The sequence below is a fragment of the Schistocerca cancellata genome, chromosome 3 (assembly GCF_023864275.1).
Source record: "Schistocerca cancellata isolate TAMUIC-IGC-003103 chromosome 3, iqSchCanc2.1, whole genome shotgun sequence".
Taxonomy (NCBI): domain Eukaryota; kingdom Metazoa; phylum Arthropoda; class Insecta; order Orthoptera; family Acrididae; genus Schistocerca; species Schistocerca cancellata.
Genome location: NC_064628.1, coordinates 774,817,101 through 774,831,623, shown reverse-complemented (window position 1 = coordinate 774,831,623; position 14,523 = coordinate 774,817,101). Strand labels below are relative to the sequence as shown.

Here is a 14,523-nt window from a genome sequence, read left to right as displayed (position 1 = left end):
AGAGCGTAAGTCCCAGGATGGAGGTAACAGTTATTCGCCCCGATTCTTAGTTTGCACGAGAGCTGATGGGGAGTCTTTCCTCTCCACAAAGCCTCAGTTCTTCGTCGAGCATTTAGAGGACAAGTTTGGGGAGGTGGAGGGCTTGTCTAAAATGCGCTCTGGCTCAGTACTGATACAAACGGCATCCTCCGCCCAGTCACGCAGGTTACTTGCTTGTGACAAGTTGGGGGATGTTAACGTTACTATTACTCCACATAAGAGTTTAAATATGGTCCAGGGTGTTATTTTCCATAGGGACCTCCTTTTGCAGTCTGATGACGAGCTGCGCGCCAACTTAGAACGTAGAGGTGTTCATTTCGTCCGGCGCGTTCATCGGGGTCCGAGGGACAATCAGGTTGCTACCGGTGCCTTCATCTTGGCCTTCGAGGGTGATACGTTACCGGAAAAGGTCAAGGTGATGGTCTACCGATGTGACGTCAAGCCCTATATCCCTCCCCCGATGCGGTGCTTCAAGTGCTGGAAGTTCGGCCATATGTCTTCCCGCTGCACTTCCAGCCTCACATGTCGAGATTGCGGACACCCATCTCATCCCGATACTCCATGTGCCCCGCCTCCCATCTGCGTCAACTGCGGGGAGCACCATTTACCTTGCTCGCCAGACTGCAGAATATTCCAGAAAGAGCGCAAAATCATGGAATATAAGACCGTGGACCGACTGACTTATACTGAGGCCAAACGGAAATACAACCGATTACATCCAGTGCGAATGACAACTTCCTACGCCGCTGCTACAACACCTGTGCTAGCCCCATCAGTTTCGCGCCTTCCGGCCGGATCGACGAGTGGTACAACGCCTCCTGCCCCCTTGCCAGTGGGGGGCTCTACCCACCGGGTTGCTCCTGTGCCACCTACCTCAGGAGCAACACCATCCCCCCCATCGGGGACGTCGGTCCCCGCTTCTAAGCCGGAGAAGTGTCCAACTTCTTCGGCTTCTCACGCTCGCAAGGGGTCCCTTGGGTCCCTCCCTTCCCAGGTTTCCACCGGCGGGAAGGCTGACGATAGCCAGTGGCGTAAGTGCCCACAATCTGCAGGTCGAAGGGCTTCCCGATCCTCCTCAGTCCCGGAGACTGAATCGGTGAAGCCCTCCCAGCCAGTTAAACCCAAGGAGCAGCGTGAGAAATCAAAGAAGAGCAGCTCTAAGCCCAAGGAACGCGCGGTGGTAGCCACCCCATCGCTACCTTCTAGCTTTGCGTCTGAGGACGAGGTGGAGATTCTGGCGTCCGCTGAGGACCTCGATCTCGCCGGTCCCTCAGACGCCGTGAATAGCAATAGCACTAGCACGGTTGCTCAATCGGAGGCAGCAGGTGACCCAGCGGCGTAATCTGCCGTCCCAGTCCCGGCACGCCTTTCTCAGCCATGGACAAAACCATCCTCCAGTGGAACTGCAGCGGTTTCTTCCACCATCTAGCTGAGCTCCGCCAACTTATCAGCCTTCACCCTTTCCTCTGCATTGCTCTGCAGGAAACTTGGTTTCCAGCAATGCGCACCCCCGCCCTCCGTGGCTATCGGGGTTATTATAAGAACCGAGCAGCTTATGAAAGGGTGTCTGGTGGCGTCTGCATCTATGTCCTTAACTCTCTTCACAGCGAGTCTGTCCCTCTACAAACAGCTTTAGAGGTTGTCGCTGTTAGGGTGTGGACGCCGCAGGCTCTTACCGTCTGCAGTATTTACCTTCCACCGGAGGGTGATGTCGCACAGCATGTCCTGGCTGCGCTGATAGCCCAATTGCCGCCACCTTTCTTATTACTGGGCGACTTTAACGCCCATAACCCTCTGTGGGGTGGGTCAGTGGCAACAGGTCGAGGCGCCACCGTTGAGCATTTATTGTCGCAACTCGATCTCTCGATTTTGAATGATGGTGCCTCCACACACTTCAGTGTGGCGCATGGCACCTACTCCGCCATTGACCTTTCAATCTGTAGCCCTAGCCTCTTCCCATCTGTCCACTGGAGTGTGCATGACGACCTGTGTGGTAGTGACCACTTTCCGATTTTTCTGTCACTACCACAGCGTCACTCTTCTGGGCGCCCTCGCAGATGGGCTATGAATAAGGCTGACTGGGACTTGTTCTCCTCCACTGCCGCTATTGAGCCTCTCTCAACTGATGCCATTGATGCGGTGGTTACATCGGTCACCGCTGGCATCGTCACTGCCGCCGAGTCTGCCATTCCCCGTTCTTCTGGGTCCCCTCGGCGGAGGGCTGTGCCTTGGTGGTCGCCTGAGATCGCTGAAGCGATTAAAGATCGCCGGCGGGCGCTCCAGCGTCACAAGCGACATCCCTCCATGGACCACCTTATCGCCTTCAAACGGCTGCGTGCGCGGGCCCGCCTCCTTATCCGCCAAGGCAAGAAGGAGTGCTGGGAGCGGTATGTGTCCACCATTGGACTCCATGTCACTCCATCGCAGGTCTGGGCCAAGATTCGACGGGTCTTCGGCTATCGGACCCCTGCCAGCGTTCCTGCGCTCTCACTGAATGGAGCAGTTTGTAGTGACTCCGACGTCATTGCAAACCGCTTAGCAGAGCATTTTGCTATGAGTTCCGCTTCTGCGAATTACCCCCAGGCCTTCTGCTCCATTAAAGAGCGGATGGAACGTCGGAGCCTTTTTTTTCGCACCAACGCTTCTGAACCCTACAACGCTCCATTCAGTGAGTGGGAATTTCAGAGTGCCCTTGCCGCTTGCCCTGATACCGCTCCCGGGCCAGATCGCATCCACTGTCAGATGCTGAAACACCTTTCAGTGGACTGCAAGCGACGCCTCCTCGACCTTTACAACCATCTCTGGGTCGAGGGTGAGTTTCCGTCGCAATGGCGGGAAAGTATTGTCATCCCCATTTTGAAACCTGGAACGAACCCTCTGGAGGTGGACAGCTACCGTCCCATTAGTCTCACCAACGTTCTTTGCAAGTTGCTTGAACGGATGGTGAGCCGGCACTTAAATTGGGTGCTGGAGTCTCGGGGCCTTCTGGCTCCGTCTCAGGGTGGGTTCCGTAAAGGCCGCTCCGCCACCGACAATCTGGTGAGCCTTGAGTCGGCCATCCGTACAGCCTTTGCCCGCCGTCAGCACCTGGTCGCTGTCTTTTTCGACATGCGGAAGGCGTACGATACGACATGGCGTCATCACATCCTTTCTACGCTTCATGGATGGGGTCTTCGGGGCCCTCTGCCGATCTTTATCAGAAACTTTCTGTCGTATCGTACCTTCCGCGTGCAAGTCGCGGCCTCGTATAGTTCCTCCCTCGTCCAGGAGAACGGGGTACCCCAGGGCTCTGTCCTCAGTGTCTGCCTGTTTTTAATTGCAATAAACGGTCTCGCTGCGGCAGTAGGAAATTCTGTCTCCGCTTCCCTGTATGCTGACGACTTCTGTCTTTACTATAGTTCTATTAGCATTGCAGCAGCTGAAAGTCAGCTACAGGGCGCAATCCGCAAGGCGCAGTCTTGGGCTGTAGCGCGTGGTTTTCAGTTTTCGGCTGCCAAGACCCGCGTTATGCATTTCTGTCGGCGCCGAACGGTCCATCCTGAGCCGCGGCTTTATCTTGCCGACGAACTTCTTGCTGTGGTGGAGACCCACAGGTTTTTGGGTGTCCTTTTTGATGCCCGGTTGACTTGGCTGCCTCATATCCGGCAGCTTAAACAAGTGTGTTGGCGGCATCTCAACGCCCTGCGTTGTTTGAGCCACACCCGCTGGGGTGCCGACCGATCTACCCTGTTGCGGCTCTACCAGGCGTTAATCCAGTCTCGCCTGGATTATGGGTGCCTAGCTTATGGCTCAGCATCCCAATCTGCGTTGCGGGTGCTGGACCCAATTCTCCACAGCAGGATACGCCTTGCCACTGGTGCTTTCCGCACCAGCCCTGTGGACAGCGTCCTAGTGGAGGCAGGTGTACCTCCACTGCGGTTCCGACGCCAACGTTTGCTGGCCACTTATGCTGCCCATGTTTTTAGCTTGCCCGGGCATCCAAATTATCGTGTCCTGTTCCCGCAGTCAGTCGTCCATCTGCCAGACCGTCGGCCCCGGTCGGGTTGTCCGATCGCCGTACGCATCAAGGAGCTTCTCTGCGGGCTTGGGTTTTTCCCAGTTCCACCTCCTTTCCGGGCGCCTCTGCGTACACCCCCGTGGTGTGTTCCTCGCCCTTGCCTTCGGCTCGACTTGGCACAGGGCTCGAAGGACTCGGTCCCTCCAGAGGCCTTCCGCCGCCGCTTTTATTCCATCCTGGCCACGTATCAGGGCTCTGGAATTGTTTACACCGACGGTTCGATGGTTGCTGGTCGTGTCGGGTATGCGCTAACTCTAGGGGACCATTCTGAACAACGGTCCTTGGCGGCTGGCTGCAGCGTTTACACTGCTGAGCTAGTCGCCATCTTTCGTGCCCTAGAGTATATCCGCTCCTGCTCAGGTGAGTCCTTCGTTATCTGTAGCGATTCCCTGAGCGGTTTACGAGCTCTCGACCAGTGTTTTCCTCGTTCTCGTCTGGTGATGGCTATCCATGAGTCCCTGCATACTCTTGCGCGTTGCGGCCGCTCTGTGGTCTTTGTGTGGACCCCTGGTCATGTCGGTATCCCGGGCAATGAACATGTTGACCGCCTGGCGAAAGAGGCCACGAGTAAACAGTCTCTGGACGTTGGCCTCCCAGAGACTGATTTGCGGGCAGTCCTCCGCCGAAAAGTTTTTGCGCTTTGGGACGCTGAATGGCGCAATCGGATCATGCCCAATAAACTCCGTGCCATCAAGGAGACGACGACTGTGTGGCGGTCATCCCTGCGAGCCAACCGCAGGGACTCTGTCGTCCTTTGTCGGCTCCGCATTGGCCACTCCCACCTGACACACAGTTATTTACTGCGCCGGGAGGACCCTCCTGTATGTCGCTGCGGGGCGGCTTTGACAGTGGCCCACATTTTGTTGGCGTGCCCCCTTTTAGCTGTGGTCAGGCAGACATTTGCGCTGCCTGATACGCTCCCTGCCCTCTTATGTGATGACCCTGGTATGGCTGACTTAGTTTTCCGTTTTATTCGGGCAGGGGGTTTTTATTATTTACTCTGAGTGTTTGTTCTGTTCTTTTGTGTTGATTCTGGCCATTGGCCTACGATTTTACGCTGAGTTTTTAATGTGTTCTCGGTGGTTGGCTTTTCCTTTTTATCTCTATGGTCGGCCAACCACTGTCACACTCTGTGTGATTTTAATTTGTTTCATCTGATCTCTGTAGGAGTATTTCTTGTCCTGTGTCGTCTGACGTCTTTCCTGTTGTTCGTTTTTTATTCTCTTTGGGTGGTTTTACTTTTTTTTGGAAAAAGGGACCGATGACCGTCGCAGTCTGGTCCCTTTAATCCCCCCCAAACCAACCAACCAACCAACCTCTTCGTAAGTGTTTGTTGGAAGTTTTCGTATTTATCTGCACTGAAATTGTCTGGCCTATTCATTTGCAGCATACATTTATTTACTTCCTTCAATGAACCCACCATTTTTAATGCTTTCCCTGCCTGTCATATGCCCACATATAAGGTTAAGACTGAACAGGATGAATTAGTGGATAACTGAGCTGAACAAAGCCAAAATTAGCCTTAGCAGAGCCATGAATGAAATGTTCGGTGAATTCAAAAGTAAAAGTCTGTCTACTAACTAGACAGAAATCCTAAGAAGTTTTATGAGTAATTGAATCAAAGCCATCAGTCCAGATACTCTGTGACTATAATGGTATCAAAACAGATGGTGACAGAGAAATCTGAAATACTACAAATCTTCTTCCAAAACTTTTTCTCTGAGAAGATCATACTGTGGTTCCTCCTGTAAATCATCGCATGAATGTCAAAATGACAGATGTTGAAATAGGTGACCACAGAATAGAACAACAACTGAAATTCCTCAACAGAGGAAAGACCACTGGATATGATGTGATACCAATACGATTTTACATAGAGTATGCAAAAGATCTGGCTCCTCTTTTAGCAGTGATGTGCTATAGGTTTGTGGAGAAGCAAAGCATTCCTAATGATTGGGAAAAATACAATAAAACAGTTTCCTGCTTCTGGCCGAGCAGTTCTAGGTGCTACAGTCTGGAACCGCGCAGGTTCGAATCCTGCCTCGGGCACGGATGTGTGTGATGTCCTTTGGGTAGTTTGGTTTAAGTAGTCCTAAGTTCTGGGGACTGATGACCTCAGAAGTTAAGTCCCATAGTGCTCAGAGCCATTTTAACCTTCTGTCACTTGTTTATTTTGCCACTACGCATTTTATAATTCACACCACTACCTTTAGTGCAGAGTTGTTTAGTTAAACAGCTGGTGTTAGTGAACAGAGGTTCTCACAAAATGAATTTCCCATAGTGTACTGCAAGAAGTTAAATTTAAATGTGATCTATGCAAGTAAAATTGCTTTCCAGTCTATCATACAATATTTAAGGTTTATCATAAGCTGATGGGTTATAACATCCATCCAGCAATATGCAGAGGTAATTGATATGTCGCTGTTGCATTTAACTGAGAGAGATATTATAATTTTGAGTAAAGTGAACAGGTACATATACTGTATTCTTAATGTTGTAGAAGTTGCTTATCAGTATAAGCAACTGTAGAAAAAGGGAGAAAGATTTGTTGTTCTCAGCTTGTGAGCTGCTTTTAGCAGATCAAATTGGCACTGAAATCATCACTGTGTCTTACCAGATGTATCTATGGGAAACATTGATTTTAACAACACATGCATCTCAATATATGTGCATCTACATCTGCATACATAGTCCGGCAAACCACCGTACTGTGTTTGGCAGAAGGTACCTTGTACAACTGTTAGTCATTTCCTCGAGTCCTGTTCCACTTGCAAATAGAGCAAGGGGAAAACTACTGTCTAAAAGCCTCCGTATGAGCCCTAATTTCTCACATCGTATCTTCTTGGTCCTTATGTAAAATGTATGTTTGCGGCGGCAGTACAATCGTTCTGCAGTCGGTACTTCAAATACTAGTTCTCTAAATTTGCACAATAGTGTTTTATGGAAAGAGCCACATTTTCCCTCCAGGGATTCCCATTTGAGTTTATGAAGCATCTCCATGATACTTGCATGCAGATTGAACCTACCAGTAAAAAGTCTAGCCTCTTGAATTGCTTTGATGTCTTCCTTTAATCTGGCATGGAGGGGACTCCAAACACTTGAATAGTACTGAAAAAAGGGTTACAACTGCATTCTGTACACCATCTCCTTTATGGATGAACTACACTTTCCCAAAATTCTCCAAATAAAATGAAGTGAAGCATTTGCCTTCCTTACTACCAACCTACATGCTCATTCCAATTTATATTACTTTGCATTTTTACAGCTAGATATGTAACTGAAGAAAATGTGTCAAGCAGCACCCTATTAATGCTGTATTTGAATGTTACAGGACTGCATTTCCTATTCATCCACATAACTTAAATTTTTCTACATTTAGAAGAAGCTGTCATTCATCATACCAACTGGAAATCTTGTCAAGGTCATCCTGTATATTCCAACACTCACACAACAGCAACAGCTTCCTGTACACTTCAGAGTTATCAGCCAACAGCCACAAATTACTGCTCACACTGTCTGTCAGGTCATTCATGAATTAGAGAATAAAAGTGGTTATATCACCCTTCCTAGGGCACTCCTGATGATACCCTTGTTTCTGATGAACACTCACCAGTGAGGACCACATACTAGATTCCATTATTTAAAAAGTCTTCGAACCCCTCACATATCTGGAAATATAAGCTGTATGCTCAGACCTTCATCAACAATTTGCCTTGGGACACCATGTCAAATGGTTTCCGGAAACCTAGGACTATGGAATGTGCCTCCATATATGGTTTATAGAATATCATGTGAAAAATTGCAGGCTGAGTTTCACATGAGCAAAGCTTTCAAAATCCATGCTTATTTGTGGACCAAAGCTCTTCTGTCTCAAGGAAATTTATGATATTTGCGCTCAGAATGAGTTAGAGTTTTGCAGCTGAACCATGTTAAGGATATTGGTCTATAGTTATATGGGTCAGTTCTTTTACTTTTCTTAATACATAGGAGTCACCTGTGCTTTTTTCCATTCATGTGGGACTTTTCACAGGGCGAGATATTCATGGTAAATGCAGGCTAAGTAAGGAGCCAATGCTGCAGAGTACACTCTGTAAACCAAATTGGGATTCCATCTGGACCTGGCAACTAATTTGTTTTCAACCCTTACTGTTGCTTCTCTGCACCACAGGTGTGAATTTCAGTGTCCTCCTTGTCGGAGTCTGTATGACAGTCAAACGACAGTACGACTGGATATAAATCTTCGACCCTCTTATTGATTTTACATATGATCAGAATTTTCTCAGGTTCTTGGTAAAATCTTCACTAAGGTATGATGGTAGAAATTGTTGTATGCTTTGTGCATTGCTCTTCTTATGGACACACGAATTTCTATGAACTCTTGCTTTTTAACATTTTTGCACTCTCTCTTTTTTGAACGGAGAGTGCAATAATTTCAGTTTCCTCAACATTTTCTGACTCTGATTATTAAACTATGGATGGTCATTTCCATCTTTAATCTACTTACTTGGCACATATGTCTCCAGAGTCTGATTTACAATCAGTTTAAACTTTGCTCATAATCCCCCTACATCCATCATACTGGAGCTAAACAATGTCCATTCATTGTCCCAGTGGGATACTAACAACCGCTTATCTGGAACTTCCTGGCAGATTAAAACTGTGTGCCGGACCGAGACTCGAACTTGGGACCTTTGCCTTTCGCGGGCAAGTGCCCTACCAGTCTCGTAATTTGCCAGGAAGTTCCATATCAGCACACACTCCGCTGTAGAGTGAAAATTTCATTCTAGAAACATCCCCCAGGCTGTGGCTAAGCCATGTCTCCACAAAATCCTTTCTTCCAGGAGTGCTAGTTCTGCAAGGTTCGCAGGAAAGGTTCTGTGAAGTTTGGAAGGTAGGAGATGAGGTACTGGCGGAATTAAAGCTGTGAGGATGGGGCGTGAATTGTGCTTGGGTAGCTCAGTTGGTAGAGCACTTACCCGGGAAAGACAAAGGTCCTGAGTTTGAGTCTCGGTCCGGCACACAGTTTTAATCTGCCAGGAAGTTTCATATCAGCACACACTGTGCTGTAGAGTGAAAATTTCATTCTAACCGCTTATCTGCTTTTTCTAGCATAAACACTCCTGGCCTTCCTGATGGTTTTGTAACCATTGTCACTATGATGATGTCAATATCACTAATCACTGTTTCTATACAGATACTTTTGGTAAGGTCAGGCATGATTGTTGTTACGAGGTCTAAAATATTTCCTTTGTGTGTGGGTTGTGTAACTAGTTGTCCATGGCAGTTTTCAGGAAACATGTTGAGAAATACTTCACAAGACTGTCTGTTCATACTACCTGCAGTGAATCCATAGATTTTCCAGTCTATACTTGGTAGATAAAAAATCACCTCCAACCAATATGGCATGATCTGGGTATTTCTGCAATACTGGCAGTAGACTTCTGGTGAATGGCTCTTAAGACTGTGACAGTGGAACCTAGTGATCGGTAAAAACATCCAACAATTAACTTGATTTTACCTAGACCTGTTATGCGTGTCCATATAACTTCACTACGATAAACACCCACCCTCATAAGGCATGTAATCTGTGTTTCTGATATAAATTCCATGAATCACTAAATATCTCAGAGCTTTCTACTTTGGGTTTCAGACCAGCTCTCGGTGCCAAGAATAATTTAAGCACGAGAAGCTTCCTTGAGGGCAGTAAACTTGAAAACTTTGTTATGAGTACTTTGTTAATTTACTACTAAAATTCTGACAATTGAAGTGTGTCTTCTGTACATGCAATGTGATATTGCTCTCTGTAAATTGACTGGCAAGTGTTCATCAGAGGACCTCATACTACTGCCTAGCCTTAGAAAAAAAACCTGCGTACTCCAGAAGAACTCCACTACCAAAGTATCTGCTTCCTTTATGTAGTGCACTACTGACATATCAAAGAGAGTCCTACTATCTGTACCCTACAGTGCTGCAACCATGACCGTCACATAATTGATGGAGTGTGTGGTTGAGACACTCTGCTAGATTCCAAACCAAAGAACTTGATCATGGCTGGGTGGAGGGCTACAAATTGTGAGCTGTGCTTGAAACCTGTGAGTGATGGCTCAAGTCTTCACCACTTCTGCCAGACACCCATAGGAACTGAGAATGTCCTTAGAATCCAAGTGACAGGCATCATTGGTGCCGCCAAGAGCAACAGCTTGCACGCTACTGTACCGTGCAACATCGATAGCTGCAGACAGGGCCTCTTCCACATCTCAGATGAGACCCCCTGGAAGATACACAGTGTGTGCGTTGGAATTCTTTCCAGCCCTAAATGCTGTCTTCCCTAGGGGTTCCGTAATGTGCCCAACATTGGAGCTCCATATAACTAGTTAACCCCTCCCCCCTCGTGCCTGCTCAAATCCTTCTGGAGTGTGAGTGGTCGAGGCCAGATGACCAAACCTCCATGTTGATTATCTGCCTTAAGTGATGCAACTGCCTAACAAAGATCACGTACCCTGCAGGCTATCACGAGAGCTTGAGAGCCACATCATGCTGATGCACTCACAGTCACTTGTTTCTTGATTCATTTGTTACTGCTTGTATATCTGTTAATGCTGATTTGGAACATGCTTTCTTTTGTGAGATTGCTCACCTATGCCAATATGGCTACAAATATGAATTCATTGCTTTTGTGGCCAATGTTACGATAGCTAAATTACAGGTCTACATCTTATCCACCATCATGGACTTTGTGGTTTCTTTATCCAAGAAGTATCATTTGGACTACAACAGATCTCCTACAAAAAAGGGAAATAGAGTGTAAAATCAATGATAGTGGTGGTAACGCTGCTGACAAAAGCAGCATAACTGTGCGATGACAGAAAAAGTAAAACATGCATATTAATTTTTAATGCACTAGTGTTTTCCTCTATTCAGTTTTTGTCCAGTGTAAGTTAACAGAGGGTGACTGGAAATGTAGCAATTTGGAAGGAAAAGAAAGAGGTTAGTGTCAGCATAGGCTACTACAGGTTCATTCACCCAGCTTTGAGTTTTGCAGTTATGAAAAATAAACATTTTCATTGATTTTGGAATACACTGTTTAAGTGCAGTCTTCTTGTGTAATCCATATTGTTATTAATATACTATTTGTACTATCAAATTTTATACCTGTCAGTTGTAAAATAGTTTCAGAATACACGTTGCATCATCCTGTCGGTGAGTTGGGTTTGATTATTTTCTCTTTATACCCATTCCCCAAATGATGAAATGGGAACTGAATCCACTTATTGAAATACTATCTTCCAACAACTTCTAAAACATTACAAGTAATTGAAGAGAACCATGACATTTATTTGTTTTAGGTGCGACCAATTCAAAAACGGCAACAAGAAAGTTTTGACCGAATACTAAAATGCATCACTCACCTGATTTATCTGCTTGTGGAAACTGCACGTTCACCTGACGAGCGCAAACATGTTGCTCATATGGTGGAGGAATTAATTCAGTCAAATCCCCGATCAGCTTCAACTGGTGACACATTGCTTCACTTGTGTGTTTCAAGGCTGAATACAATAAAAAGTTCCTATTTTCAAGACGACAACCAGGTAAGATGTTTTTACACACTCTTGCTAAAGCTAAGTGTTATTGGGGAAATAAAACCTCTTGAAGATGAATGTTGTCTGTGCTTTTATTTCATGTGGTCTCTGTAAGTACTGTAGATTTACTTTATACTTTGTACTTTGTTTTTTTCATATTAATGAGATGAAAATGATTAATTATTTTCCTTTGGTAACATGTGGTGCTCCAGAATTGTGCAGATAATTATGTCTCTGTTTGAATCAACCTTTATTTCCCTTAAGGGATTTCTGTGTAGATTACTGCTTCTCTTAAAAACTCACCCATTGTTTTTTGTCGATCACTGAGTAACATTAAAACCCAACTCAGTAATAAAAGTCGAGAATTCAATCCTTCTGAGCAAAGGCCTACAAAAATTAGACAAACTATCAATTAGTTAGTTCCATGTTATGTAGATTATTGATTTGAATTTTTTATAGAAATGGTGTAGAAAAGGTCAACTGAGAACCTCAGATGTATACGGTGGTGAGGCACAAGTTTGTTCTTTTGAGAAATTGTGCAGAAAAGTTTCAATAAAATCTTTTAAGTAAGATATTTCAAGTACAAGCAATGGGATTTTTTTCATTCAGTAAGTCACAGTTTTCAAATGTGTCTGCAGTAACAGCATACTTTTGAAATTGTAAATTCTACCCTAAATTTGCTTGCTGGGTAAATTAACAGAGTTTTACTCTGAAACCTCTCAAAAATATAAATGTAAAAGGTTTATATTGTTTTAGTTTTTGATACTAAGATTTACATTAACAATTTTTGCATTAACAAAATATAATAACCTCAGAAATTAATGTATGATTCAGCACAAGCACAATACAGAATTAATTGAAACAAGCACCTTACTACAGCGTGTAAACAATTTTGAGGATGAGATTTTCACTCTGCAGCAGAGTGTGCGCTGATATGAAACTCCCTGGCAGATTAAAACTGTGTGCCGGACGGAGTCTCGCAGTTTTAATCTGCCAGGAGTTTTCAATTTTGAGGATGGTCCATAATACTTCTAGCATCACCTTGTCACATAAATTCGTGTAAACTATGGTAAAGGACACAATATTTTTACGTCCTTACACAAATTTCTTAGCTGATTTTTCAAGAACTTTTGAAGTGCAATTACATTCAGAAACGTAGTCACAGTTTTTTTCTGAGGCATAGTTGACCAAATCATCTTTGGATTCATACCTAAAAAGCCTTTTTCTGTTAGTAACATTGCATGCATTACTACTATTGGCAGCCATGTTTTTGGCACTTATCACTATTTGCGTGCATATATCCTGACAACGTTGCTGTTAGTGAGAAACTGAAACTTGAGATAGAGATTTCTGATTTCTGATAAACTGTCCCTTACCACTCTATACAGAGAAGGTCTTGAATTTACAGACTACTTATACATGAATTGCTTACATGTATGGGTGTATGCTGGCCACTCACTGATTACTAGATAGTGCAGTATCTTAAATGTAATAAAAGTGGACATATTAGTCTTTGAAATTGCTTGTATTTCTTGTGGAACATATTTAAATAACAAAATTAAACACCTTTGTCTCCTAAACTACACTTGATAATAGATTTTAATTAAAAATTTGTGTATAAACAGATGATTTGTACAGAAGAAACATTTTCCATTTATATTTAAAATATTCTTTTCTATCTGTCAGACATTTTTTTGTTATTGGGAAGACTTTTATGGCTACATGTTTTAACACCTTTTTGAGACACTGAGAGCTTTAGTGGTGAGTAATAGTCATTTGTTTCTTGTAGCTCAGTAGATGTTTTCATTATGTATATACACATTTAAAGGTCTCATTATCATCTGTCCAAAATTACTTTAGGATTTACACTTTGGCAGGAGCACATGGAAGTGTGGAACACAGTTGCCACGTCCCACATGGATACATGTGTAATTTTACATTTCAGTCAGCTCACTCAAACAGGCAGATTATTCACTTTATAATTATGGAAATTAAATCAATCTGTTACTTTAATCACAGCAATATATTATTAAGATGATATACTAACAGTGTAAAAACATGCATTTTCTAATGACATACCAAAATTTTGCTGTGTGATAAACTTTTTTGTTGTTGAAGTATTTTAAGAATACATCATATTTTCATATGTTTGTCGAGATCTCTAATGCAAGATTAAGTGTATTTATCATGGTGGGAAAACATATCGTAAATAGTGATGCAAGACAGCCAGAGTTACTCTCGATGACCGGTTTCGGAATATACCCAGTTTCAACCCAACCTATGTATAAAAGTCAGAATTACAATACATACAAACATATGTTTACAGTAAATACAAGTGCAAAGCATAAATGGATAGCATATCACAGTCAGTACATACCAATGTTTGCCAAGAAAAATGTCTGTCCAAAATAGCAGTAAATAAAATGGGTACATATGTGTATTGTCCCAACTAATTTTCATTAAAGAATGATAGTAGTCAAGTTAGAGGCTATTAGGAAACCTAGAAGAGGTGGTGCCCTCTTCGGGTCATGATTGTTTTCTTTCAGGGAAGGTTGTTTCTGTAACAGTATAAAAATGATTACATATGTGGCACATATGCATGGTTTATAAGAAAACTTATCTACAAAAATGAAATACAATTTAATACTAAGGTCAGATCTGGAGAGGGTAAGATTTACGTGGAATAAGGCATGAAAATATCAATACTTCTTCATAGAATTACAATTCAGCATTGCTGCATTGTAGCCTACATAGCATTGCCATTGCATAGCACAATTGTGGCAAAGATGCTAAACATGAGCATAAATTGCAAACAAATATTTAAAAACAAATTCAAAAAACATGACA

At 44.2% G+C, this 14,523-nt stretch overlaps 1 protein-coding gene across 1 annotated transcript in view; it reads left to right on the top strand.

Annotated features, from left to right (window-relative positions):
* Window positions 1-14,523, top strand: part of LOC126175815 (protein fem-1 homolog A) — a 69,406-nt gene that overhangs the window by 30,088 nt on the left and 24,795 nt on the right. Inside the window, exon 3 of the mRNA XM_049922805.1 lies at window positions 11,443-11,685. Within this exon, the coding sequence (XP_049778762.1) occupies window positions 11,443-11,685 (243 nt within the window). The remainder of the gene's footprint in view (window positions 1-11,442; window positions 11,686-14,523) is intronic.